At 37.8% G+C, this 27,997-nt stretch overlaps 1 protein-coding gene across 1 annotated transcript; it reads right to left on the bottom strand.

Annotated features, from left to right (window-relative positions):
* Positions 1-44: 44 nt before the first annotated feature.
* Positions 45-26,594, bottom strand: LOC110454695 (mucin-2-like). Its single transcript, XM_021504347.1, has 12 exons — positions 26,512-26,594; positions 26,000-26,188; positions 24,798-24,865; positions 22,553-22,879; positions 21,092-21,202; positions 19,232-19,672; positions 18,631-19,083; positions 17,576-17,695; positions 15,539-17,308; positions 4,689-15,236; positions 3,707-3,829; positions 45-2,898 (listed from the first exon to the last, which is right to left on the bottom strand). The coding sequence occupies exons 3-12, from the start codon at positions 24,853-24,855 to the stop codon at positions 1,916-1,918; spliced, it is 14,934 nt and encodes a 4,977-aa protein (XP_021360022.1). The 5' UTR covers positions 24,856-24,865; positions 26,000-26,188; positions 26,512-26,594; the 3' UTR covers positions 45-1,915.
* Between the last annotated feature and the right edge of the window lie 1,403 nt (positions 26,595-27,997).

Raw genomic sequence — 27,997 nt, 5'->3', positions numbered from 1 at the left:
TTCAGGAAATGGTATATATATCTATATATAAAATCAAAGAAACGTTATTGGTTATTTTTTATTTATAACATTTTCATGAAACTACGTTGTAGCAGCTGATACAAATGAAGTATATACTATGTACAAATAATAATGCGAAAACAAGTATCCTTTTTTCACTTGACATCTTTTTTCTTTAACATCAACGCTTTAGACCACACCGCGTGTATATGCTTTTTGAATATGTAACAGCTACATGAATGGTTAAAATGATCATGTTATTTTTGATAATTCCTCGTCGTGGATCTCCCTTTGTCATATCTGATACCCTGGTTATTGCTCACGGCAATATCTCAATCACATGTATGTCTTATATATAACACCTCTTGTAAAGTCATAGCATAAATTGAAATGGCGCCATTAATTCAAAATGAAAAAGTGATATTTCGCTTCTTTTTTTTTTTCAATTTGAAATTTGATGTTTTACAAAGCTAATTATTAATTCGAATTTACAAAAATAAAAATTCTTCCACGAAACTCACTTACTCCTGTTTAATTTAAGTCGTGTCTACACCTGTCTGAGTGCAATTTTTATCAAGTTTTTCTGGTACCAAATGCTCGTTATCACACCCGAAAACAGGACCAAAGACAAAGTCTGATCAAAACCGATTCAGTTACATATGGCGTTGTGAAAACTAACACAGCACGTTTACTAAGAAGGGTATGAATCCTAACGTAGGACACTTGTCATCAGAACTTGATGTCAAATAAGAAATGTATGAAGAATATTCAAATAAATTATATACAACCATAATTAATCTTTATAATAAAAACGTGTTTATGAGAGACCAAGCGTGTATTGTTAAAGACGTCAAGTACATGTACATTTTATTATTATCACGTGGCCAGCGAGCATGGCTCGACAGAGTGATCGTTGTCAGGTCATGAAATCCAACTTAATGAGATAAAAATGAAAATGTGCTGACGTTTATTACACATTAAACGTACGCTGGTTATAGGGAACTCTACACCACACCTCAGTGAAGTAAGGCTAGCTGTGAACGCGTTGCCTTATATGTTAGTTTCTGGCCTGGTGAACATATTTAAACACCACAAACAACCCTACTACGTATGTGTCTCGATCTAAAAGACATAACGCTTAACTTAATTTTATATTTCTTTGTTTATACGGATAAAAGAGTTTTTGACAAGATTTTAGCCCTCTGGTATGAGGCCTGAATTTTTTGTTAAACGTTAATAAATTCGTATTACAATGCTAGTAATTTGGTTATTCTAAATAATCGCCGCATTGCAACTGTTGTGCTTTTTTAATGAATCAATAGATCAGAACAAGTATAGGAACAGTTAACATTTGACTAAGGTTCATGTCAAAGCGTGTCAAGGAATAAAGTCTGATAAGATATTGCATTAATTTCTCGTTCCTCTGTAAAAATTATGATTGATAATTCAAATCAAAGCTACGCATTGTATGTTCGATTGTATTTATGCTGTGAGTAATTAAGTAACATTAAATTGTTTCATGTGCGAATATTAATGGTTAATCTATGATATATAACACAAACACGAACATATTAATACAAATATTCATTTTAACTCAAACTCGCGACGCATAGTATTTTTCGAAAATAATAATTTATGAAAAAAGAGGGCTAATAGTATGAGATATTAATATCTTCCATCTCGATTTTAAAATTTTAAACAACGTCCTGCTTGAGGACAAAAAAGGGGAAAAAATGTATATATCATGTTTTTATATCAAAAGACTTTCAAGTGAAATAAAACATTAAATATATTCTGTAAGAGCTATGGTAGAAAGGAAATAGCTCATGTATAACCTTCGAGGACACGAGTGCCTTATTTAAGTTCAATCGTTTTAAATCGAGTGGTTTGTATATTTGGCTGGCATAATCCCAAATCAGCCAGAACGTCTGGTACCACTACGGCCTTTCTTTATCGATTGAGCTCTCTTCAGGTATGCTCTTATCTTATCAACAGATAGACGTTCGATTCTCTTGTATAAATTCCCGTTATTTGGAATATTCAGAGACTGCAGCGCAACCCTCAAATCCTTTAACACTTGAATTTTCTCCCAGATCAATTTTTCTTGCATAACGTTAGCTGATATTTGCGAATAAGCGTTAGTGGTTGTTACGATAGGTGCTGTTGTGGTAGGTGGCGCTGTGGAGGCTGTGAACACAGGAGGCATTGTTGTTCCAGATGTAGTCCATGTGTTGGTGTACCCACCAGAGGGAGCTCCGGTGAAAACAGGGGTGTTTGTTGCCTGGTAGACCATATCCATTATTCCTGTAGTTGCCATGTTCAAAGGAAACTGTGGCTTTTCAGAGCTGATAGTAAGTGGACTTCCTGTATTGAGCTGCACGTTGATTGGAGTTGATTTGTACATGTAAGTTGGTGGTGCAGGTGAACCAGGAAGCAACGGCCCAGTAGGTCCAGTGTCTTTTATTATAGAGTAATCGGCCAGGTTGCTTTGACCATTTTTCATTATTCTGACATCCGGTTTCTGGGCAAACTGATCTGCTATTGGTTGTTGATGGTTGGAAAATGTGTTTGAACCGGTGTTTATATCAGCCAATCGTACGTCTTTGATTTTACTTTCAATATTTTTCTGCTTTATAGGAACAATAGCTGCTTCTGGCTCGAATCCCGGTTTAGATGATGCCAAGTTATACTTAGGTTCACTGCCGATCAAAATGGAGGCTGGTAGTGTAGCTAGTGGCTGTTTTAATCCTGGTGTCCAGGAAAGGGGTTTCGATGCACCAGAGCCCTGGTTTCCTTGTGAAACTATCGGTGCCTTTGATGGCCACTGGTTAGGGGCCGGCTCGGACTGCGCTACAAACCCGGGGACTAAGGGTTCCGTGAATTGTGGCTGATTCCCTACTAGAAAACAATCAAACGAAATAATATTAATTTGATATATGTATATACAAGCGTAGTTGCAGTTTCCGTTTTGTAACGGGTCTATTACTGAGAAGTCGAAAACGTAAAACAAAATCGCCATAAATCTATGTAAGTACTATTGGAGAATCATCCATTCATGTAATACAGAAAAAAGCAATGTTTTATTCTGTTTATTAAATACTTACTAATAAAAGCTACTATCTTATGATCTATTTTTCTTTTGAAATGTTGAAAAACGAAACATTTCCAAAAGGGGTGTGATAAGGGTTTTGCAGGCTGATACGGAGGGGGCTGATATGGGTTACAGCAATTGAGGCGTATAGCATATACAAAAAAAAGCCGTATTTATTAGTAAGTATGTCATACCATTCTTTATTGCATACTTACTAAAAAAATACCTTTTTTTTTGTATATGCGATACGACACAATTGCTTTAACTCATATCAGCCCTCGCCGTATCACACCCCGAAACCCGTATCAACCCTCTTCATATCAGCCCGCAAAACACGTATCACAACCCTTTTGGAACACTTCTACTTTTTCCCATCTCGGTCCCTTAGGGCTGATATAATCTCGGGTTGATACTGGGTGTGATATGGAAAAAGGCATGTATTATTCTCTATTTAATCCACGCGATATCTTTCACTGACTGACCTTGGGCAATTAAATGCTAAAAGACGTATCATATGATGGATATGGAGAATACGTGTGCACTTAAGTAATACAAACTATTAATACAGGTTAAGATTAGTGAGATTGAATTAAGAAATGAATATTTGTTGCTTACCCAGCGGTCCTGTTGGTGACTCAATCATCAAGGAATCCATCTGATTAAGTGGCCCGCTTGACCCAGAATGTTGTTGAAGTGTATCTAGTGTTGGTCCACCGAGAGGGCTTGCCACCAAGGGACCTGAAATACAGGTAGGAAAGATTAAACCACTAGTTTACATATCATTTAGATATAGTTAGTGGTATGTTGACGAACTATAGTGCTCTTTCGTGGTGCAAGTCGTGAAGGCATATATTCATAAATAACTAGTTCCCATTTCTTCACATCAAGCATATGTACAGGGTATCGTGGACACATTTTCTAAATACTTACATTTTTTATCTTGCTGCCTGTTAAATGTAGATACAACAAGACGGTATTCTGTAGATTTCTCTACAGTTTCAACGCAGAAACATTTATTTTTTGTTGAAATGAAATATTATATTATTATGTACAATATCAGAAATGTTTGTAGTGTTTATACATTTGAACCAAATATTGTTCACAATGTCCACAAAACAACACATTTTAATTGATTGACAGAACAACCAGAACGTATGTTTGTCTAGTCTGATGAATAGTGCGAATTCACGATAAGCAACAATAATGCATTTTTTATATTTATACACACAAAGAATAATGTAACTTTTATCAAGAAAATTGATATTTGATCATTACCGTTATAGCTATCCCATGACATGAATTATTCTTTGGGATATAAAGGAAAGCCAAGCAAATGACAAGAAAGGCGTTCAGAAGAAAAACCTGTAAAAGGGGTTAAGCGTTCCTTTTGGTACAAAAATATCATTGTGAATATACAGTCACCACAACTGCTTGATATTATTGCAGCAATGCTTAGATTGGATGAGTACCTTTGCATGAATGTCCATGTTAGATCTGCGTATGTCAATAAAATGATGTATGGTATTAATATGTACCATGTTATTGTATAGGCTATACGGTTATACATATTAGTGAACGCTAGTTAAAAGATAATCACCAGTGTGCGTAATGGTTGATGCAACATCCGTGTTCGCAATAGATGTAGATGAAAGTTTTACACTTTCCATTTTTGATGCCACTGTAGATTCAGCTGTGGCGGCTAGAGGTCGGCTCAAACGACCGTCTGTCTTTTGAGTCCTTGCCAGTTTGAGCACCTGCGATAGCCTGGCTAAGGGTTGGATAGTCGCAAATGATCCGCTAACTAATGGCTGTGGTTTAGATTTTTCTGCAAGTGTACTCTGTGTAAGATTTTCAGCCGTTGTGGCCTCATAATTCATGTTTTCAGTGAAAAGTGTGATCGTGCTGGTAGGATCTGTACGTGTGATTGGTATGGGTGCTGAAGTTATGATCGGGACTAATATTGGCGTGGTAGAATGTGTAGTAATAGTTTCCGATGGAACAATTATCGCCGTTGTCGAATGTAAAGTATTACTTTCCGTTAGGACCATTATGGTAGTGGTAGAATTTGTTGTAGTTGGCGTTGTCGTACTTGTGGGCGTGGTAGGCGTGGTAGTGGTTGAAGGGGTTGTCATAGTTGTGGACGTGGTTGTCGGGATAGGCGTTGTCGTGGTAGGCGCAGTTGTCGTGGTAGGCGCAGTTATCGTGGTAGGCTTGGTTGTCGTTGTGGGCGTGGTTGTCGTTGTGGGCGTGGTTGTCGTTGTGGGCGTGGTTGTCGTTGTGGGCGTGGTTGTCGTTGTGGGCGTGGTTGTCGTTGTGGGCGTTGTCGTAGTTGTGGGCTTGGTCGTCGTGGTCGGTGTGGTAGTAGTTGTAGGAGTTGTTGTAGTTGTGGGCGTGGTTGTCGTTGTAGGTGTCGTGGTGGTGGTGGTTGGAATAGTTGTTGTCGTTGTGGTCGGCTCAGTTGTTGTAATTATATCCATGTACAGGTGGTCTAATCTTAATGGTTCTTGCTTAGTCGTGATTTCAGTGATGTAATCTGGTGTAAAGACTGTGGTCGACGCACTATCAGTGGTAGAACCAGACAGGCTTTGCGTCGGTGACTCCTGGTGAGTTGATATAGTTCTGCCGATTGCACTGCTAGATAGGCGGCTTCCTTTGGACATCAGTAAGGAGCCAGATAATTTATTTAAAGTTGTGAACTTTGTAGGCTTGATAATGACATTAGGAACATTTTCTAATCCAAACAGCTGCTTCAGTCTTTCTACAGATTGGCGGATGACAGATGAGGATTGTTTTTCATTGATGCTATTCAAATTTGACCTTCCAGCAATAACTGTGGGGCTCATAACGATATGACTCATGCCCCCAAATGCTGTAGGTTGTAATAAACCTTCTCCATTCGAAACGAAATTGCTTGTGGAGAAGGTCCTTCTCGGTTCTGTTGTTGATGTGGGCTCTGTGACCGTGGGTGGCTCAAATGTGGTTGTAGTTGTGGTAGGCTCCTCAGTAGTTGTTGTTGTTGCAGTGGTTGTGGTAGATGCTTCAGTTGTTGTTGTTGTTGTAGGCTCCGTTGTCGTTGTTGTAGGTTCCGTTGTCGTTGTTGTAGGTTTCGCCGTAGTTGTTATGAAATCCATATATAAGTGATCTAGTCGAAGTGGCTCCGGAGGTTCAGTCGGAACAGGGGTCGTTGTCACTGTTGTTGTAGTTGTAGGTGTGGTTGTTGTAGTTGTAGGTGTGGTTGTTGTAGTTGTAGGTTCGGTTGTTGAAGTTGTTGTGGGAGCCTCAGTTGTTGTTGTTGTTGTGGACGTTGTTGTCGTTGTTGTAGGTTCAGTAGTAGTTGTTGGCTCGGTTGTTGTAGTTGTTGTCGGAGCCTCAGTTGTAGTTGTTGTTGTCGGAGTCTCAGTTGTTGTTGTGGTTGTAGGAGCCTCGGTTGTTGTTGTTGTTGGAGGTTCAGTTGTTGTGGTTGTTGTCGGAGCCTCAGTTGTTGTAGTTGTTGTCGGAGCCTCAGTTGTTGTTGTTGGAGCCTCAGTTGTAGTAGTTGTTGTTGGAGCCTCAGTTGTTGTAGTTGTTGTTGGAGCCTCAGTTGTTGTAGTTGTTGTCGGAGCCTCAGTTGTTGTTGTTGGAGCCTCAGTTGTTGTAGTTGTTGTTGGAGCCTCAGTTGTTGTAGTTGTTGTTGGAGCCTCAGTTGTTGTAGTTGTTGTCGGAGCCTCAGTTGTTGTTGTCGGGGCCTCAGTTGTTGTTGTTGGAGCCTCAGTTGTAGTAGTTGTTGTTGGAGCCTCAGTTGTTGTAGTTGTTGTCGGAGTCTCTGTTGTAGTAGTTGTTGTGGGAGCCTCGGTTGTTGTTGTTGTTGTTGTGGGAGCCTCGGTTGTTGTTGTTGTTGTTGTTGTTGTCGGAGTCTCTGTTGTAGTAGGTGTTGTGGGAGCCTCGGTTGTTGTTGTTGTTGTTATTGTCGGAGTCTCTGTTGTAGTAGTTGTTGTTGGAGTCTCTGTTGTTGTTGTTGTTGTCGGAGCCTCTGTTGTTGTAGTTGTTGTCGGAGCCTCTGTTGTTGTGGTTGTTGATGGTGCCTCTGTTGTTGTGGTTGTGGATGTGGTAGTTGGTGCCTCTGTGGTCGTGGTTGTTTTTGTAGTGGTGGTCGTTGTCGGCACCTCAGTTGTTGTAGAAGTTGTTGTCTGTTCTGTCATTTTTGTGATCGGTTCTTTTGTTTTAACGATAGGCATGACCAGGTGGTCCAACCGTAATTGTGGTTCCTTTGTAGTGGGAGAGTCTGTCATGGCCAATTGTTTGTTTGATGAAGTTTGTTCTTGTCTTTGATCCCGCGATTGTTGTGTTGTAGATGAATCTGAAGACATAAATGTAGCAGTACTTTGTTGTTCCGTTGTGAAGTCAGTTGCTTTGTTATTAGGCATTGCATTGCCACGACTGTCAAAGTTTCCTTTGGATGAATCTAAATGTAAGCCTTTCACTAACGTATTGATTAACGTACCAGGACCAGTACCAGGTCGATGGTCCACATTTGCAATAGTTCGCTGTACGAATTTCGGCATATCATTGAATAGCATCAAAGTATTTTGGTTTCCTCCTTGATCATTGGGAAAATTGCCAGAATTTGCTTTCGCGTCTTGATTAAATCCTGTGTCTGTTGACCAGAGGGCCTGGAAATTGTTATCCTTTGCTCCAAAATCATTCCCCGCTAACGGGTCCACTTTAAGAGCTGAAGGATCAAAGTTAAATTGTCTATCTTCGGATTGAATCATTCCATCTTGTGCATCTGTCCTCCTGCCATGTGTAGTAGTCGCTACATCTTCTGGAATTGGTACATTGTCTGTTGTACTTATCATCTCACTTGGTGTATCAGTCATGCCTTCCAATGCACTGGCCATGGGCATTTCTTCATATATCATATCCGTGTATGAAGTCGTCGCTCCATCGTGTGTACTCTTCATTCCATCGTGTGATCTAGTCGTCTCCGTATGTGATCCCGTCTTTCCATTTTGTGTATTAGTCATTCTATCGTGTGAACTGGTCATCTTATCCTGTATACTCGTCCTTCCCTCGTATGTACTTGTAGTTGCAGTATGTGTACTCGTCATTCCGTCATGTGTACTCGTCATTCCATTATGCGATGCAGGCGTAATCGTCGTACGATCTTGTGTACTTCTTTTATCACCTTGTGTACTTGTCATTCCATCTTTTGCACTGGCCTTTGTATTCACTGAACTAGTCATTTCATCTTGTCGACCTGTCTGTACCTGTTTTGTAGCTCCATTTTGCACATGCTCCAAGTTTGTGTTCGTAGATGACTCCGTTTGTCGCGACTTGTGCTGAACAAAACTTGTCGCATTTTGTTCGTTTGTACTTGGGCTTTGTTCAGTGGTTTGTGCATTGTGTGTATGTTGTTGAGAATTTATATATGTGTCTGTGTTTTTATTGACATCGTGTAAAGGTGTAGCATCTGCTTGGCTGTGTATGCTTGTGCTAGAGGTTGGGAATACTGATGCACTTTGGATTGTTTTTGTAGTGTGTAGATTAATACTTGGTATGATAGTATGAATTTGCTTTGTTGGTTGTTCTGCGTTTTTAATGTTTGTGTTAGTTGCAAAGCTCTTGGAATGTTTTTTGTCTGTTGGTGTATATGGCTCAGTTGGTATAATGTTTATATCACTGACATCATTCATTAAGGTTTCAGAGGGGAAGAATTTATGACTGCGATGTTTTGCATTTAAATCAGATTGTAAGTTACCAAAGGCTATATTATCTGAGTCACCTGTCTGTCGAAACCTATCTAACCTATTATTGAAGGATGCTGGCGTTTCTTCGGTTGCCAAAATGTCATTCAGATGATTTGCATTGAATCCGCTTTCAGCATTGGCAATACTGTTTTCATTTATTCGTCTTCCGATGTCTTCATTATTAGCAATGATTAAGCGGTAAGCCTGAGTCGATGCAGTATTGTCAACCATAGGCAAATGCATCTTCATTGCTAAACTAGCGGCATCGTTTGGTGTTATTGATGTCATTGTACTTTCGTCTGTAGCCGGAAACACACCGGTTGACAGGTCAACACTAGACTTTGTTGTCTTTGGAGCTGTAGCCACACTTGTTGACATGGATGACATAGGCTTTTGTGATGTCGTCCCATCCTGACTTCTAGTAGTAGATGATACATGTTCTGGATATCCAACTGGAGGCTGCTCTTGAGCCTGCGGAATGTCGGTCAAATCAGTAACCAAATCACCATTTACTTGATTAGGTTCACTTAGGAATGACGGATACTTTCTGTTAGAAGCTCGGAACGATGATAACATGGTGTTGCTTCTGCCAATAGAAAATTTACCTGCAAGATTTCCACTTTCTTTATTTTTGTCATTATTGAACATACTAACTCCCATTCTGCCTTTGAAACGAGGGGTTTGCTTAATAAGAAGGGATGCTTTGGCCAAAGCTTCAACGGCTGATGCTTGATTTTGATTATGTGTGGTATTTCTATTATTTTTATTCAACCCTTTAGCTAGGGACTGACTCACATCTATTAAATTATGATTTCGATTCTTAGTAAAGGATAATATAGGGGAAATCTCTTCTTTTTTATGTTGAGCTGCGCGTTGACTATCTACTAGAGCAACCAACGGAGAATGTATATGCGTTTTTTGCATTCGCAACCCACTTCTGTCGATATATTTCATTATCAATGGAAATTTTGATTGCGACTTTAACGCTTCAAGATTTATGGATTGCTTTTTATTGTCAGGACCCATAGTTTTAAATAGATATTGAAGAACATCGAAGCTTAATTCCATAGGTTTGTTGTGATCTTGAAACAGGTAATGACCTTGTGCAAAAAGTGGTAATTTGTTTTGCTGTCGGGGGACATTAATACTGGGATCCGAGTCGGTTAATACCCCGGATGTTGGTAATACTACGTCAGCTTTTTGTCTATAACTATCAGCAAAAGGACCCTGGTCAAAGCTTCCATCAACAAACTGATCACGTGTTCTAAAAACTGCACTTGGATCACCAAGGTGATGATAATCTATTACTTTGCCTAACGATTTATATCCCTCCACGAAAGATACATTAACCTGTTTTCCATTGATACTCTGTAGCGGAATATAAGCTTGGCCCTGTTGAGGTCCACGTGGTACGTGACCGGCCTTTCCAAACAACGAATTGCCAGCCTTGGAAGTACTTGCACGAGTTAAAGGGCCAAGTAAGGTACCTGGTGAAAGTGTTCCATTTTGTATAGCCGATGGTAGAGTTTGTGTTCCATTTGCAAGCAGAAATTTGTGTTTAGAGAGATGGGTTGGTACTTTAGCATTTACAACAGGGCTATGGTAGATGAAACTCGCTGAATCCGGGGTATTTTCTGTCTTCTGTACACTTCCTGTTGTATGTGCGATAGGATCTAATGAAAACTTCATCTTCATTCTGTTGTCAGGTGGCACGGAGGCGGCTGAAGAGCTTAGGAATAGTTGTTTACGACGGTTCTCAAGAAGAGCTTTGTATATGGGGGTCAGGTACTGAGGATCTACGAAATTAAGATTCGAACTTGACGTTTTTTTGTGAGCTGAATATCTACTAGACAGTTTCTTCAACAAAGCAGTAACATGTTCAGAAATCTTTGGGTCGGAAAACCGTACTTTTGGATTACTTGTTTTATTTTCATTTATCGATTTCACTTGTTCTTTAGTACTAGAAGGTATATTATTAGAAAATACACTTTTAGGTTCAGGGTTCGGATTTTTTCTTTCTTTATTGATATCAGCATGGTTATTGTTTATTGAACTGGGCTTTTGTTGAATTTGATTATTTTGTTGTTTTGCGCGATTAGATAACCTACCTAAATGTTCATTCATTTGCGGATCAACAAAACTTATTTTCGGAACAATTGCAATGTCACTGTCAATTTGGTAACGACTGTCACGTGCTTTTTGAAATATCGATCCAGGATATTTTTGATTCATTTGATGACCAGTGAGTCCTGTATTAGAATTTGTATTCAAAGAAGCAATGCCTGCTTTCATTGGTGACGATTTTTGCGATTTTTGTAAACCTAATGGCTTTATTGGCATATTATCAATTTCGCCAAGCTTTAGCCCCTGTTGTCCGTTGAACTTTTTCCCTGGCCTGTCATAGTTTAAATGCGAATCAAACAGGTTGTTCGAATTTTGTAATGGCGTTGGGTTAACGAATACAGGGATTCCTTGGATTCCTTGAAGTTTACCTTTCGATTGTTTTTCATTTACAAGTAAGAGGTCACTAGTAAAAGGCCTGTTGTTATTATTCAAAATTGTCAAATCTTCATTAGTTTGTTGTGACAAAAGTGAATTTGTATTTGAAAATGTTTCATCGGGAGCTGTTGACTGTAAACCCGGAGTAAAGATGTTTCCCCCAATGTTGATATGTGTATTATCAGTCATCGATGTTGATAATGGATGGTGTGTTTGGTCATTTGTCGTTTGTAGTGTTTCGTCCGTGTTTAAAAATGGGTGGATTGGCATATCTGATATATCAACAAAAGTTGTCGACTGACGTGATAGTGTTGGCGATTCCGTGTTATTAATTGGAGATGTATGGGCGACAGTTGATGTCAATGTGTTTGCTTTGTTTTTAGTAGCGTGATCTGATGGAACACCTGTTGACATGGCGTTGCCAACATTTATATTTGACTTGCTCGATGCCGTTTGTGTCGGTATATTAAGGAATTTAGATGGTTGCGAACCAGTAGACGATGGTGCAGTACTTACACCTAAAGTAGGCTGACCTGACACAGGAATTGTTTCTATATTCTGGGATCTTGTTGACAAAGAATCCCTAGAGGGTATAGTGGTTTTAGTATTTGTTGTTGGTACTTCAGATGTAGTTTGTGACGGTGTTTTGTGGAGTTGCGTGGAATGCAGACCTGTAGACGGGTATGTGGGGACTGTGTGTAAATTAGGCTGACCTGATGTCATCATTTTGTCATGATTGTAGAATCGTGTAGAATGGGGATCAGTATTAATGGTCGTTTTCCCTACATCAGTGGGTGCTTGATATGTTGTAAACAACGTAGCAGCTTTATGAGTAGCAGATGTAAACTTTTGACCGATAGATTTCTGTGTTGTGGAATGAGTGCTGATTTTTGAGGAGGTGGTGACACTATTTTCAGTTTGTTGTCGTAGTGTATCATGTTTTTTTGCGTTATATGCCTGTGATGATTGGATATTAGCTGTGGTTTGTGCATTTGTATTATCGGTAGTATATGATAATGTGTTCTTGGAATTCACATCTGGGTTCTGCATTGCATTTCCATTCTTAGTCTGAAGATGTGTTAATGATACTGAGTCTCCTGCTTTTTCTGTGGCTGTAGACCCAATAGACTTAGCACCATTGACACTTGTGGCAGTGGAATCCTCTATCATATTTGGTTTTGACGTTACTGCTGTATCCATGCCTGCAATATTGAAATTAGTGGGTATTACGTCATTTTCGGGTGTTATACTTTCATGGGGAATGCCATCCCCACCAGATGTAGTAGACAACTGATACAACTCACCGTTTCCTATGGTGGACGTTATGGTGTTGCTCAATGTGGAATATCCGGTTACAGGAGCCCGCGCAGACGATGCAGTGGGGAACGCTAAGCCTGTGGAGTGTGTCCTAAGATTATTGCCATTGTTAGTAATAGTATTTGCCCTTAACGTTAGTGTCGTACTAAAAATGGGTGAATTTCCTTTGAAAGCATTTGTTTGTTGCTTTGATGATGTTGTTAATAATGATGATTGTCTTTGGTCTGTTGTAGGTAGAACTGAGTTGGACCCTTCTACTACTGGCCCTGAAGCAATGCTAGAACGAGGAGTGTAAATAAGGGTATTAGACAGGGTTGGTGCGGCAGCACTAGACGCTTGAGCAGAACGCGCATTGAAAAATGTTGTTTTCATTGATGGTACAGCATCTGTTGCCGCTTCTGTTGTAATGGTTGATGTTTCTGTTGGTTTATGTTTTCTTTTTCTTTCTGTTATTTTTCTTTCTGTTGTTTTAGTAGTCGTTGCTTCTATGGTAGTTGTTGACGTGGTTGTTGTTGGCCTTTCTGTTGTTGTTGTTGTTGTTGATGATGTTGTTGTTGTTGTTGTTGTTGTTGATGGTGGTGGTGGTGTTGCTTCGGTGGTTGATTCTGGTGTCCTCCTTTCTGTCGTGGTTGTCACAGTAGTAGTGGTAGGTGGTTGTGTTGTAGTTTCGGGTTTGACAAATGCCATATAGAGATGATCGTATCTAAGCGGCTCTGTTACCAAAGGCAGTTCTGTCACGGGTTTGGTTTCCGTATATGTTGTCTGTACATTAGTTGTTAGTTCGTTATTTGTATTAGTAGTACCTGGTTCGGTCACATTCGTTGTATCTGCTTCTGAAAGTGATGTTGATGCGTATGTAGTTGTGTCTTCAGTGAATGCCTCAGCTACAGACGATGTTTTGTGTGCCATGGAACTAGCAAGAGATACGGCTTGCCCTTGCGCTGTAGTAGGTACTGAATCATACTGCAATGTTCCCTGTGTCGTTCTGCTGTCGTGAATCTGCAATGCCTCGATAGTTTGGGATGTCACATGGATATCTGCTCCTAAAGCTCCAAGTGTAGTGGATGAGTCCAACATTTGCTCTGTCTGTTGGGTTGCAAAATCCAGGTTTGTTGAGGAGGGTATGTAAGTTGGTTCTGTCGAAGGCATGCCTGTAATTTGCCCGACATCTGACGTTTGTTCCATTGTTCTTACTGATATTTGATATCCGGGTATTGAAACTGGATTAATTTGGCTTACTGCACTAGCATCAGATACGGGTTTAGTTAACATGGTTTCTACGTTTGAAAGAGGATCCTGATTGTGCGCGCGATCTACTGTCGATTGTGGTAAAGATTGCAGTGTAGAAGATTTTTCCGTGGTGCGTTCTAAAAGCACAGTTTCATGATGTACAGGTTTTCCTGTTACAAATGAACCAATCCAATTATCGCCTGGTGCGTTTGTGGTGGTTACATCAGCTGTCGTTATCGTTGAATCTGGAGTGGAACTGGTTGTAGTCGGCTCTGGAGTTGTAGTTGTTGTCGTTTGTTCAGCTGTTGTAGTGGTTGTCGTTGGTTCTGGAGTGGTAGTAGTGGTTGTTGGTTCGGTAGTTGTAGTAGTTGTCGTTGGCTTAAGAGTAGTAGTAGTTGTCGTTGGTTTAGGAGTGGTAGTAGTTGTTGTCGTTGGCCTAGGAGTGGTAGTGGTTGTTGTCGTTGGCCTAGGAGTGGTAGTGGTTGTTGTCGTTGGCTTAGGAGTAGTAGTTGTTGTCGTTGGTTTAGGAGTGGTAGTGGTTGTTGTCGTTGTCAGCTTGGGTGTGGTAGTGGTTGTCGTTGGTTTGGGAGTTGTAGTGGTTGTTGTCGTTGGTTGGGGAGTGGTAGTGGTTGTTGTCGTTGGTTTAGTAGTGGTAGTGGTTGTTGTTGTTGGTTTAGGAGTGGAAGTGGTTGTTGTCGTTGGTTTAGGAGTGGAAGAGGTTGTTGTCGTTGGGTTAGGAGGGGTAGTGGTTGTTGTCGTTGGTTTAGGAGGGGTAGTGGTTGTTGTCGTTGGCTTGGGGGTGGTAGTGGTTGTCGTTGGTTTAGGAGTGGTAGTGGTTGTTGTCGTTGGTTTAGTAGTGGTAGTGGTTGTTGTCGTTGGTTTAGGAGTGGAAGTGGTTGTTGTCGTTGGTTTAGGAGTGGTAGTGGTTGTTGTCGTTGGCTTTGGAGTGGTAGTGGTTGTTGTTGTTGGATTAGGAGTGGTAGTGGTTGTCGTTGGTTTAGGAGTGGTAGAGGTTGTTGTCGTTGGCTTGGGAGTAGTAGTAGTTGTCGTTGTAGGTATCGGAGTGGTTGTGGTTGTCGTAGGTTTTGGAGTGGTAGTGGTTGTTGTTGTCTCTGGAGTGGTAGTAGTTGTTAATTGTGCAATAGTGGTTATCGCTTTAGAAGATGGCACTGTAGTAGTTACATATACATGGCTTCTATGCGTCGTAGGCCTTGTTGTCGTTTGTTTTATTACGGCATCGCCATGTAAGCCAGTGTTGCTAGAAGACAAAGGTGGGGTTGGTTGCGGCCGTCCAAAATGTATTGGAATGCCATGAAGTTTGCTTCTATCAACCTTGACACTGGATGATGGAAATGGAGTAGCGAATTGATCACCTGAAATTATAAAAACGATAACCGTATGTAGTTCAGTATTTGAATGCATGTATAAATGAAATAAATATATATATAAATATACCCCAAAATATGTTTTTGTTGTAATAATATAATGTCGTTAAAAGTTTTGTAGTAACTATATTTCATCATCAAATGTGACATGCATCTCAAATTTATCGATACATGTATTCATGCATCTTAATTTAAACGTGTTTATGTTTTCATAGTATTAACAAAATACTTTTTTTTAAATAAAAGAAACATGTCAGACAAGAAATATGAATGAAAGACAATTTTCTCACCCGATGGCTTCGTATCGACCTTTGTGCCACTAGTTGTACCACCGCTATGATGAATGTTTGCTTCACCGAGAACAGAACCATAAATCGGTGTAACTGTCGGCTCATTAGACATAACTTTATATATAGGTTTGCTAAGCATGGCTTCGTACTTCTTAGAACGGGCAGCATTGACGGCATCGCGCATTCCAGATTTGCTTTCTTTATTCACATTCGTTTTCGCTATCAATTGTTCTTTCGCAGCGCTAGTTTTACTATCAGCAGTCAAAGCATTTGATGTTTGCGTCGCAGAACCTGTATGAATAGTAGCTGGTTTAGTCGCAGCGCTTTTCTTCTGAGAACCGGTCATGTGCTTTGTCCCACTACTGTGAACTCTGGTTTGTTTCAAGGTATCTCCTTGAACTGAAGCAGCATTATGTGTGTTGCCTCCTTGCATGTTACCAGTTTGTTGCAATGCTCCTTGGGATTTGCCGGTTTGCTGAACTACACTCCCTTGAACTTTACTTATTTGTTGCAATTGGCCTCCTTGAGAATTACCACCTTGCTGTATTAAACTTCCTTTAGTTGTACCCATTTTAAGCAATGGACCTCCTGGCAATTTTCCAGTGTCTTTCAAAAAGCCTTCCAGTGTTTTACCAGTCTTTTGTAATCCATTTACTTGGCCTTTACCAGTCTGTTGTAACGCACCTCCCTGAGATTTTGCGGTTTGCTGTACTACACCTCCTTGAAGTTTACCAGTTTTATGCAATAACACTCCTTGAGATTTTCCATTTTGTTGTTGCATCAAACCTCCTTGCGATTTACCACTTTTATGCAATGGGGAAGCTTGTACTTTACCAGTCTGTTGTAACGCACCTCCTTGAGATCTAGATGTTTGATGTTCTAAACCTCCTTGCAAATGACGCATTTTTTGCAAAGGACCTCCCAGCGGTTTTCCGATATCTTGCATTGTACCTCCTTGCGCTAAACCATTTTTGTTTAATGCATTTACTTGACCTTTACCAGTCTGCTGTAACGCAACTCCCTGAGATTTAGCAGTTTGATGTTCTAAACCTCCTTGCAGTTGACGCATTTTATGCAAAGGACCTCCCGGCGATTTTCCGGTTTGTTGTATTGAACCTCCGAGCGCTTTTCTAGGTTTTTGTAATCCACCTCCTTGTACTTTGCTAGTCTTTTGTAATGCACCACCTGGTGATTCAGCGGTGTGCTGTAAACTCCCTTGAAGTGAATTCATTTTGTGCAGTGGACCTCTTTGAGCTAAACTAGGTTGTTTTAGTACAGACCCCTGCTTTTTTCCATTTGTTTTCAATGCTTGAGCTTTACCAGATTTCCCTCCAAAACTTCCGTGAGCTCTATCGGTCAGTTGCAATGCACCTTCTTGTACTACACCTGTTTCTTGTAATCCACCTCTCTGTTTAAATGAACCTCTGTGGGGTACACCAGTTTGCTGTTTGACATCCTTTTGTATGCCAACAAGATGTTTTAATGAGCCTTTCTGAGCTACGCCCGTTTGCTGCTTGGCTCCTCCTTGTGTTGCAACAGGTCGTTGTTTTGCACCCGCTAGAGATTTTCCTGTATTTCCGTTTTGCTTTGTTGTGGTGCTTTCGAGATTTTTATTAATATTGTCAATGTATATCATTAGATTATCTAATACATGTTTAGTTGCAGGTTTTGATGGTGTTTTCACAGGCATCTTTTGAGTTGAACTTGGTTGTCTTGTTTGAGCTTTGCGCTGTTCATGTGGATCTAATGTCTTTTTAACAGCCATTTCACCTAAAAAGAAAATATATTGTCAATAAAATAACACTTGATATTAGGAAGATTACATATTACAGCATCAATGAATAACACTAAGGAATGATACAAAAAAGCAATGCATTGTTGCTATTTTCCTCATAAATGATGCTTAGGTCAGATTTCTTTGCATTATATTTCTATATAAAAGGCTATACTTGCGCATATAACGTAGTTCGTGTTATGTAGCGTCATGGTTTTACATTATCCAAAGCACTGTGGCGAATAATGTGTATTTGTTTTTACCTATTGGTATACCAGGTTTGTATATTCCTTGATCCCTGCCCCATGGTATTTCTTTGAAGTTCTCCCACTTTTTGCCTCTACCCGGCAGATCAATAACAGGTTCGGGCCTTTTAATAACAACTGCAATACAAGAAACAAAAACTTAATTCTCAGATTTCAAGCTGCAAACGAGAGCAACAGCTTTTTCATGCTACTGGTCAACATGTTTTACCAAAAGCGATATGAAAACTATGGTACGATATGTAACACAATAATTTGAAATATTACTATTCCGTCTTTTTTCTTCTCTTGTGAGCAGGTATTGATTGTTACGTCATTGGTTTTCTCAAAAAATGATGACGTTACTCTTATAAACAAATGACGTAACAATCAATACCTGCCCACAAGAGAAGATAACTCTGCAATACCAAAAGACGGAATATGTAGATTGATAACAGTTGCGATAAACTTTCTGAGCAATGCAGTGTTAATGGAAGAATGATTATTGTTACTGGTAATTTGTTCGTGTTGTGAGGACGGGGTTCTTCAACTACCCCTGTAGACTTTTATGGCAAATATGATAGAAAGTTACATGTAAAATAAAGTTGCATAATGAGGTTTTCCACATAGTTACCTGTGGAATACAGTATGTTGATTATGATTTATTCATTTGTTGCCCTTTGTGACTTGCGTTGTTAAGATATTGTGTGTGATGACAGTGTTGTCGGTAGTTACCCCAGGAACTTGGTGTGTAGTTGATATACTGTAAATATTTTACACTGGGGAGGATGTTTAAGGCTGCTTAAAGTTGGCCGAACTTACTAAGAAAACACGTTTTGTGGATATAGTTGTTATATGGACGAATAATTTGTGTAATGTGGTTTGCATAAGAGTAACTTTTGCTGTCGAAGGTTTCAATAGCTACCAGGAAGAAGCTGTTAAATGGCCGATATATTTCCATTAACGATATTGGAAGTTATTTAATAGAAGGAATGTTCCTTATTATAGGAGTCATTAATGGGTTTTCATTAGTTAGTCAAAAAGAACATGAGTGATTAGCATAAGCTTGTAATTACCTGGGGGAGGCTGTGTAGGTGGTGGTCGAGGCGTCTGACGGGCAACAGGTGACAGACCGGACATGACCTTGACCTCAGCATCTGTATTAACGTATGTACTACCATCTGATACCACGTATGAGTCTGACAATATTCCAAGTGAATGTTTTCCGTTTTCAAACCTTTGAGATGAAGGAGATTCTATATGCATTCCAGGATGATTTTGCATATGCGACGGAATATTCCGTTGTTGGCTCAATGACTTTCGGTGCTCAATACTGGCATGCCAATTGTCAGGCGGTGGTCTATGAGCACCAAGGCTCGAACCGACTTCCATTGTTGCTATATGGTCGGGTGAGGAAATAATCCCTAATCTTGGGTCAACAACCGAACTAGCCTCTCCTTGCATAACAGTAGCGCCGCCTCCTGAGTGTAAACCTGACATTTGCTCTGACAATGTTGGTTGGTTTCTGCCTGAAACAGAAGATTACATTTCACTGCTTCGATATTATGCTGTTTTTGAATCAAAACATTAACCGATATTATTGAATGGCGTTAACTTTCATCGGTCATCTGCGCGTGATTTAAATAAATTGAAATAATACAAAAAGTAAAGACTTACTGTGCATTAGTTTCGTCGGGTCCATAAATATTTCCGTATGTGAATTGTCTAGCGCACGTTGCTGGTTGACACTGGATGCTTCCCACAGCTGAGTATTGGAACCCGTAGTCTGTGAAAGAGCTTGATGCATATCGCTGGGTATTTCACCTTGGTTTGTGATCGATACAGGAGAGTCGAAAGGTCTATCATTAGGCGTTGGGGAAACAATGTCTGGAGACGTCATTACAGATTGGAAAGGTGAATTTGAAGAAATCCTTGTATTGCCTGCGTTTCGTATACCGACGGTGTTTATACTGTGATGATGTCCCATCTCAGGTTGGACATGTACGTCGGGGCCGTGCAGTTGCGCATCCAATTGCTTTGTGGCTGTATTAAATGCCATATTCTGGTCATGTCCGAATGTCTTCCCTCTATTTGCACCAGTGTCAACCCACGTGGCTCCTGCATGTGTCAACGGACGAGTATTAGTACCGAGAATCTTGTGCCTGTTTATTGCGCAGCGAACACGTCTTCTTTTAAATATTTGAGTTTGTTTCTGCTATAGCAACCTTCTGATGATCGAAACACATCGTTTACTGATGAGCTAATACACCTAAATTTTGACGTGTCACGGTTCGTACTTATACTGCTTTTTATGTATTTTGTCCTGTATGTATTATGCACTATATTGTAAAAGGCCATGCTGGAGATGTATTTATGTTACGGGAAAGGTGGAGCGTTTCCATGGTGATGGAATATCCTGAAAAATAACTAATCCAATGAACACCATTGGAGTATTTGGGTTATAATCTAGAAACTGTGTGGAATATAAGATATATACAAGAACAAATCTGCAGTGATATGGAGCAGCTAGTGTGCGTAGCGTCAGTTATAAACGAAGTGCTTGGGAAAGACAAACTTCTTAACAGAGATAGTATTAATCGGCTTGGATGCCCTTAGTTATATGGAATAATGCAGATTTAACATAACAGGACTAGCCATGCAGTATATACCAAAACATAGCTGCTTATGATATGTTATGAGGTTATATAGATATTAATTCAGTTAGATGTGCAAGATACACTGATGCAGTATAAGACACATACAACCGTAACATACAAACAAGTTTCTCAACAAGACTTACATAACGGTAATTGTTTATCGCAGATCACTCACTGAAAACACGTTTCCATTTGTCAAAAACACGGTCAAAACTGGCTATGTGTTTGACATGTGGAAACCAGAAGCCACTGCAATGATATGGTGAACAATTGTATCACGTGCAATTTTATAATTCTCCCATAACAAACAGTAAATGTTTTTGATTAAGTAGCACAGAGTACTAGTTTAAGTGTAGGCACTATTCAAGCAAAATTATGACTATCATAGTTTTGCAATATGTTATAGTTATACTGTCAAAAACATTTGTATTATCTTACAAAGTTATGGGAGAACACAAGTTATAGTATCTAGCAGTTAAAGACGGGAGTGTGAGCACAATTCATTTATAATGTAATTTTGCCTCCCGTTTTCTTACAAAACATTTAAGCATACAACACAATTTACAACATATACCAGTTTATAATCATGCAGAAATAATATAAAAACGATTTGTCATCAAATCAATTTAGGATTCGAATATTAAAAATAAAATATACATACTAAAATATATTAAGACATACAAAATTAAGTGATTTTATTTTTCCAAATGAATCAATGAATCTTGAAGATTGGAATCAGACTTTTTCTGAACTTTACGATGTAAATTACATTTTATATTCAACAATGTGTGGTTTTAATCGACAATAAATGACTAAAAAGTCCTTGTATTAGACCAGTTAAATTTGGCTTTGGTAAAATAAATGAAAATAAAACACCAACCGCGGCTTTGGATGAATCCAGGTGCATTGACTTCCGGTTGATTCCAAGGATTGGGCGCGGACTGCATAGTATTAGCGCCAACGGCCATATCTGGTACGTGCGAAAAGGACCCTAAACGAAAACAGACAGAAGACGTCATATCATAGAGTTTCGTAAGTTTAGTTTTGTTGAAATTCAACAATTGATATAATTACCGTAAAACCTTATTTCTATCAGAGATGCATTTGGATTTTCTAAACAGTGATGAGACTTGAATAACGCACTTTCGCGTAGACATATTTTCTTCAGTGCATGGGTAGTATGAAATAATAGTATTGACATTGATGCAATATTATGTGTATAATACTAGCTAAAGTTTGCTAGTTGTATTTACTCATTTATAATAATCGTATTACACTCGAGCAATTAAAAAAATACGTTAACATTTCAATTATTTCTGATGTACCACATTACATATATTGAAATTTGTGTCACTGTAAACAATTTTCAGAGACGAGACCTTTGCATAATATTTTTTCATTTATGTTTTTCAGAAAATTTCATTGATATCTTGAAAGTCATTGCTATCACTTTAAGCTGACAGTGCAAGTTAAAAAGCTTTCAATTGAGATTTACAAAAATGACGGTTTGACAGGTAATGCGCTTTGTATACCCAGCGAGATCCATACTCGTTACCAAGCAAGAAGAAACGATACTTCTAAATGGTACTGACCAACTTCAACAATTTGAAGATAGCTTTGCCGGAAAATGTGGAGAAGATCTCAAAACTAGTTTTTTTCTTTAATTTTCAACTAATGGAAGGTTTATCTGGCAGAACTAAGGTATTGAAGCTACTAAAAGCTTGTAAAATACGTTATTTGACTCATTTAAATAGTCACTAAAACATGTTACTTTTAACACTGAATCGCCTATTGACTCATATTCTTGATACTTCAGGTGTTGCGCTCACTTTCGCTCCCTGCAACCCTGGAATATGCGATGGAAAAGTGGAAGACTCAGTGTGCACCATTAGAAGGGAAGGCTAGTTTGATTCTTTGATGCACATACAAAAGAATAGCTCGGTCGCGTAACGGTAAAATTGACTGGCTTTGAAGTAGATTGTTGCTCCTATGTAATCCTCAAAGGACAGGTATAAGCCGAGCGATTGGTTAGGAATTCGTACCTGAGACCAAAAAATAACTAGCCATATGCCTTCAATTTTGCTTTGACTTATCCCAGGGACAAAGAGGGCGAAAGTGAGCGTAACCCCTGGATATCGAGGATGCTTCACTCATTGTCCTTAGCAACTGATGTAATTAAACGTTTTTAAACATATTTGCATAATCTACATAAACATTCTACGGTCATTCTGGTCACAAGCGCTTAGTTCATCATCACTAACGTGACTCTTGACATTTACTTTTATTGCACTGCCTTAATGAACATTGTCTGTGGACATTTGAAAATTTGCTTCTTTTTTACCTTGGGAATGATCCCTTGCTAGTGGCCCATTGTTCATTGCATGTAGAGGACGTCCTCTTGGGCCCAGTGACTTGTGTGATAACACAGCGTCTGCGCTTGATATGGCAACCGATTGACTATACGGGCTCATCATACCCGAGCCCTGACCTTGTGCAGATAGTGGTTGGTTAGGAGACAATTGACCTCTGTTAGGCATTATTCTTGACTGCTGCAGTCCCCTTTGTTGAGTATTTCTAGTCCCTCCGTTGAATCCTCCACGCGCACGGAGGGGCATGTCTTGTTGTTGGTAGTTAACATTCCGAAACTTACTGTACTGAGACAGAACATCTGAAAGGTTAACAATAAAACATATAATGTTTTGTTTTCTTCTTCTCAATCATATTTTAATCACACATTCCCCCCACTCATATACTTAGTATACGTGCTGGTCTTTATTTAATTAAATATAATACGTTATAATATATATCAAACATCATTATGTATGAAACGATTACTTAATCTTTAATTCTTTCATTAAAACAATGAATCCTTGTTAATAATTTTAAGGAAGAAATGACATATTTGAATATGAATGACATGGGATGTACAATATGACAATCTATCATTAATTAAGATGTCTGTTAAATTAGTGTCATCTTTAATGCTTTATCTGTCAGTGTTTCAGTATTTTTGTCAGGGTCTTTCATTTGTTTCCTTTTCCTATGAGATTTATAAAACGAGTCTTAGAATATATTTTGTAACGCGATCATGACGTTAGTTCTATTAACCTTTTATGAATGAAACGAATTTAAGTTTCTGTTTACCACATTATCAAGATATTGTTGTGACTATTGTATAAATACACACTTTTCGGAGTCTTCTTTAAGTATAAATATCAATCATCTTGACTTTTTTACCATGGTCGCCATCTCGACGTCATCATATTAGCTAATTTCATCATTGAAGTTGAAAGTATGTGTTTGCACTGCCTTATGAGTTGATGACGTCGAAGGGCGCAACAGGGGACTTTTTTATATGGTAAAATCAATTATTGCTTACAATTGTATTTGTCATTGTAATTCCTAACAACGACATATCATTATCAGACCATTACATTTAAGGTTGTCGTAAATCACAAGGAAAACAAAGTAATGATGTGAATTATCATGACTAGGACAAAGAAAGGCATTAACAGTTTCAAAACATGTTGGATTAATATTAAAACAAGACAATAATGATGTATAGCATTTTAAGCTACTGACGTGTCTATTTAAACCATAAGAGGTTAGGCATAAAATATATACACGAGTTCTTCATAACTGACCTTCGTGAGAGGTGTTGGCAAAACTAAAAATGACACATGCGTGATATACGTCCAAGCGAGGACATGACTGGTGTTGGAGAATTATTCAAATTATTTTTTAACAATGTTGTAAAGCATTATATCAGCAAGCTGTCAACAATAAGTCGTGTTAATATCTGTCAAGACGGTTCTAGTGATATAATTCACCTTGTACGAGTTGAAACGAAATCACTAGATGAATATCAATACGGTATTGTATATATCTATATACTACAGTATTAAAGACACGAAAAGAAACGATTTTCACCGGAACTAATACATTTATTCAAGTCTTTTTTGCTACGTTTCCATAGTTTAATATACAATTTTATATTCATTTCATATTCATTTTATTCATTTTGTTGCGTAATTATGGAAAGGGCAGCACGCTTTAGACAGACTTCATTCCGCCATCCATTGAATCACTTATGCGAATATGATAACATAAATTTACATGAATAAATATTAACATTTAATGCATGCACAATTTATTCAGACATACGGTCTTGTTTTGACAAGTATAAAACTAGATCTATTTTTGATAAACAAAAACAATGTGAAAAATTATGAAAGTAAAGCATAACTTCGGAAATCTTAAATATTTGTAAGTTTTAGAAAGTTTGTCGGTATATAAAGCAAAGTGGGTTTCTTTTTCGTTGATAGTTATTTGTTTGCATTTGAATTTGCCGTTGGCTAAATGGAATATAATACAAAATATATACCGGAATATTGTAGCTGCAGTTTAATTGTGCCTTTTCCGCCCTCAATGATGAGGGAGTTGAACATGACAGCGCATATAAGTCATCAGCAGAATACACATAGTAACAAAATGTGATGGGCGAAATTAACACTGGGCGAAAATTGATTTCATGGGCGAATGGTGAAAGTTTGACCGAGCGAAAATGTACAGTATCTTTCACTTACCTTGAAACAAAGGCGAAGCAAGCAAAAGACACAAAACGGGATACACATACACCGCCATGACGCACTAACTATGGAAACAAAAGAAGGTAGAATTAAAAACTGGAATTCGAAGTTAGAGACCTGAAAATTGCAGTTTTACAAGTATGATAGTCAAGTCAAAAACATATCTAAACATAGAAAAGGAACGTAAGTCAGGTACGAGTGCCGAGAACTTTTTGTCATGTTACTAAGATCCGAAATTTAAAACAAAATGTATAAAAAGTGCAATGAAATTTCTAATAGAAATATTGATACACTGATAACTTCATGTAGATGAATTATGTATTTATAGAAGTATAGTCTATGGTGAAAACGACAGCAAGTAACATGTAGATATTGATAAAAAAAAACTGGTAAAAATATACTATAATAGAAATGTTATTCCTTCAAATAAGAAGTGGTAAAGAAGAAAGTTAAGGTTCCCTAAATAGATCTGATATCAAAGTAAAAGAAAACATGACAAGAAAAATGAAATCATACTTATAATCAATATTTTTTTTAAAGAAATCAGTTTAAATCAAGTGATTCATCGGTTCCCTTTCCTTTCTATGAATATAAAACCATCGCTTTCAATGATGTTGTTCTCTCAAATGACCAAAATATAATGGAAAGTAACATTAATTATGTATATTTCCTTTTAGTAGAAATTTCAGCGAAAAATATATTAATAAATCCATTGGCAAAGCAAATCTCAAAAGAAAGCGATAATTATAGTGAAATGCAATCTAAATCACAAGGATTTTCATATGAACAAACAGTTAAACCTTTATACAAAATCAAAATGATACCGTGTTATTTGATATGTGATCTGCAGCGTTAGATATATTGGTGAAGCATTAATTGGAATGTATCACACGAAAGTTATTGCAAAAATACAAGACTTCTTTCAAAATATGTTTGAAACTGACTTATCTGTTAACGACGCTGTTCAGGAATTGTCTATGTTTATGTAATGGAAACTAAGCTAATATACGTAAATATTGTTGGTGTAGTGTGGTTTTCCAATAAGATATCCCAATGTGAACTTACATTTTACCTTTTGCAAGTATAGAAAAGAACATTTTAGCATAAATTTCTATATTTCTATTTTTCGATACGTTCTTAAGGTTTAAAAAATGTATCAATACTCTTATTGAATGAATGTCAGTTAATTTCGATCTTACCTTCCCAGGTGCGCCGATCTATCGAAGATGATTGTCGTTGGCCGACAAACAAGTGTATAACTGTATGAAGTCCCAGCTGTCAGCCCACAATGGTGTATCTATCATTCAGATGACACATTGCGTCATATTCACAGTACCTGGAGTCGTCACTCAATATCGTGCCCAGCTTTCACGTCTCCTGTTAGGGGCCTAATAGGGTGGTTTAAAAAAAAAAAAATTAAAAAAGATAATATTTAAATCTAACAATTGAATTTTAAATTTAATTGTATTTACAAATTAAATGATCCGAAGTAATACGTCATTAAACAATTAACCGGAGGTGTGTGCATGAGTAAGCTTTATGTAAGGACGTGCAATAATAATAAACTTCCATTTATTGTTTGATTTATCTAACCGACATTATGACGAAAAAATCCATTTCCTTAATAATGTCATCAGACATTGCATTAAATCAATACAGTAATTCCAGGGCGAATCATTTAAGGAATTCCGTAGCAGGAGTAAAAACATACTGTTTTCCTGTGAGGGTCCCTTTGTGAAAATTCTGGAATGCATATTCAAAATGTATATATATATGTGTGTGTAAACACACAGGTCCACACTGGAGAATCTCATTATATATGGTTGGTATTAATTGCGCTATAAATGAACCTGTCTATAAGCGCTTATTATTTCAAGGGTGGAAAAAATACACGGAAATGAACCGTTTAATTTTTATGCATTAAAAGTTCAACTTAACATTGAGCTAATAAATACTTATGTGAAAATAACTGAACATTTTCATTGGTATTAACATATGTTTAAATAGTCTTCATTAAAGCATTAAGTATGTAAAAATATACGTTTCATGATTCCGTAATTATAACGAAGGTAAAATTTGAATAAAGGATATTTTCATTTGACATTCTAATGAGCAGACGTAGCTTTGTCTATGTAATATGTGGTTGACGTTTGTTAATATATTTTTTAAGTCAGTCTGACCCCGAGCATGATATAAGTAATTAATCTAAAGAAAAACGCACTAACAATATTCTTCAATGTTATATAGGGCATCATAAGAGAGGTTCTTTTAAACACACTGGTAACTAATTATAAGTTTGATAAACATTTCATACCACCTGTATTTGTCCATTAAATAACACTAGATAATAAACTATATAACTTATCCTTGCTCAGGTAAAACACTGAAAAAATGCATTTATACTTGCCAATGTAATTACAATAAGATAAATATATCACTTATGCTTGAACAGGTAAATATTTCACCAATACTTACGCAGATAATTACATTAAGAAGTTTACGATGTCACTTATCCTTTCCCAGGAAAATATCACTTAAATTTGCTATGGTAATTACACTGAATAAATAGATCACTTAAATTTGCTAGGGTAATTACACTGAATAAATAGATCACTTAAATTTGCTAGGGTAATTACACTGAATAAATAGATCACTTAAATTTGCTAGGGTAATTACACTGAATAAATAGATCACTTAAATTTGCTAGGGTAATTACACTGAATAAATAGATCACTTAAATTTGCTAGGGTAATTACACTGAATAAATAGATCACTTAAATTTGCTAGGGTAATTACACTGAATAAATAGATCACTTAAATTTGCTAGGGTAATTACACTGAATAAATAGATCACTTAAATTTGCTAGGGTAATTACACTGAATAAATAGATCACTTAAATTTGCTAGGGTAATTACACTGAATAAATAGATCACTTAAATTTGCTAGGGTAATTACACTGAATAAATAGATCACTTACTCTTGCCCTGGTAATTACAATAAGAAGTATACGATATCACTTATCCTTGTCCAAGAAATGAAAATATCATATGTTGTTGCCTAGGTGTAACACTATAAATATGTCATTTATGCTTTCCATGTTATTACAATGAAATAAATATGTCATTTATGCTTGCCATGTTATTACAATGAAATAAATATGTCATTTATGCTTGCCATGTTATTACAATGAAATAAA

This window comes from Mizuhopecten yessoensis, unplaced genomic scaffold, assembly GCF_002113885.1.
Source record: "Mizuhopecten yessoensis strain PY_sf001 unplaced genomic scaffold, ASM211388v2 scaffold8035, whole genome shotgun sequence".
In the NCBI taxonomy this organism is placed as follows: Eukaryota; Metazoa; Mollusca; class Bivalvia; order Pectinida; family Pectinidae; genus Mizuhopecten; species Mizuhopecten yessoensis.
Note: the sequence above shows the minus strand (reverse complement) of the source record. Positions and strands in the feature narration are given on the sequence as shown.

Excerpts from the sequence above, each read along its gene's own strand:
- LOC110454695 (XM_021504347.1), bottom strand. The coding sequence starts at position 24,855 with ATGGCGGTGTATGTGTATCCCGTTTTGTGTCTTTTGCTTGCTTCGCCT. Across the intron at positions 19,673-21,091 it reads TGGATTCATCCAAAGCCGCG|GAGCCACGTGGGTTGACACT; the intron begins GTTGGTGTTTTA and ends TGACACATGCAG. Across the intron at positions 3,830-4,688 it reads ATCAACCATTACGCACACTG|GTCCCTTGGTGGCAAGCCCT; the intron begins GTGATTATCTTT and ends CCTGTATTTCAG.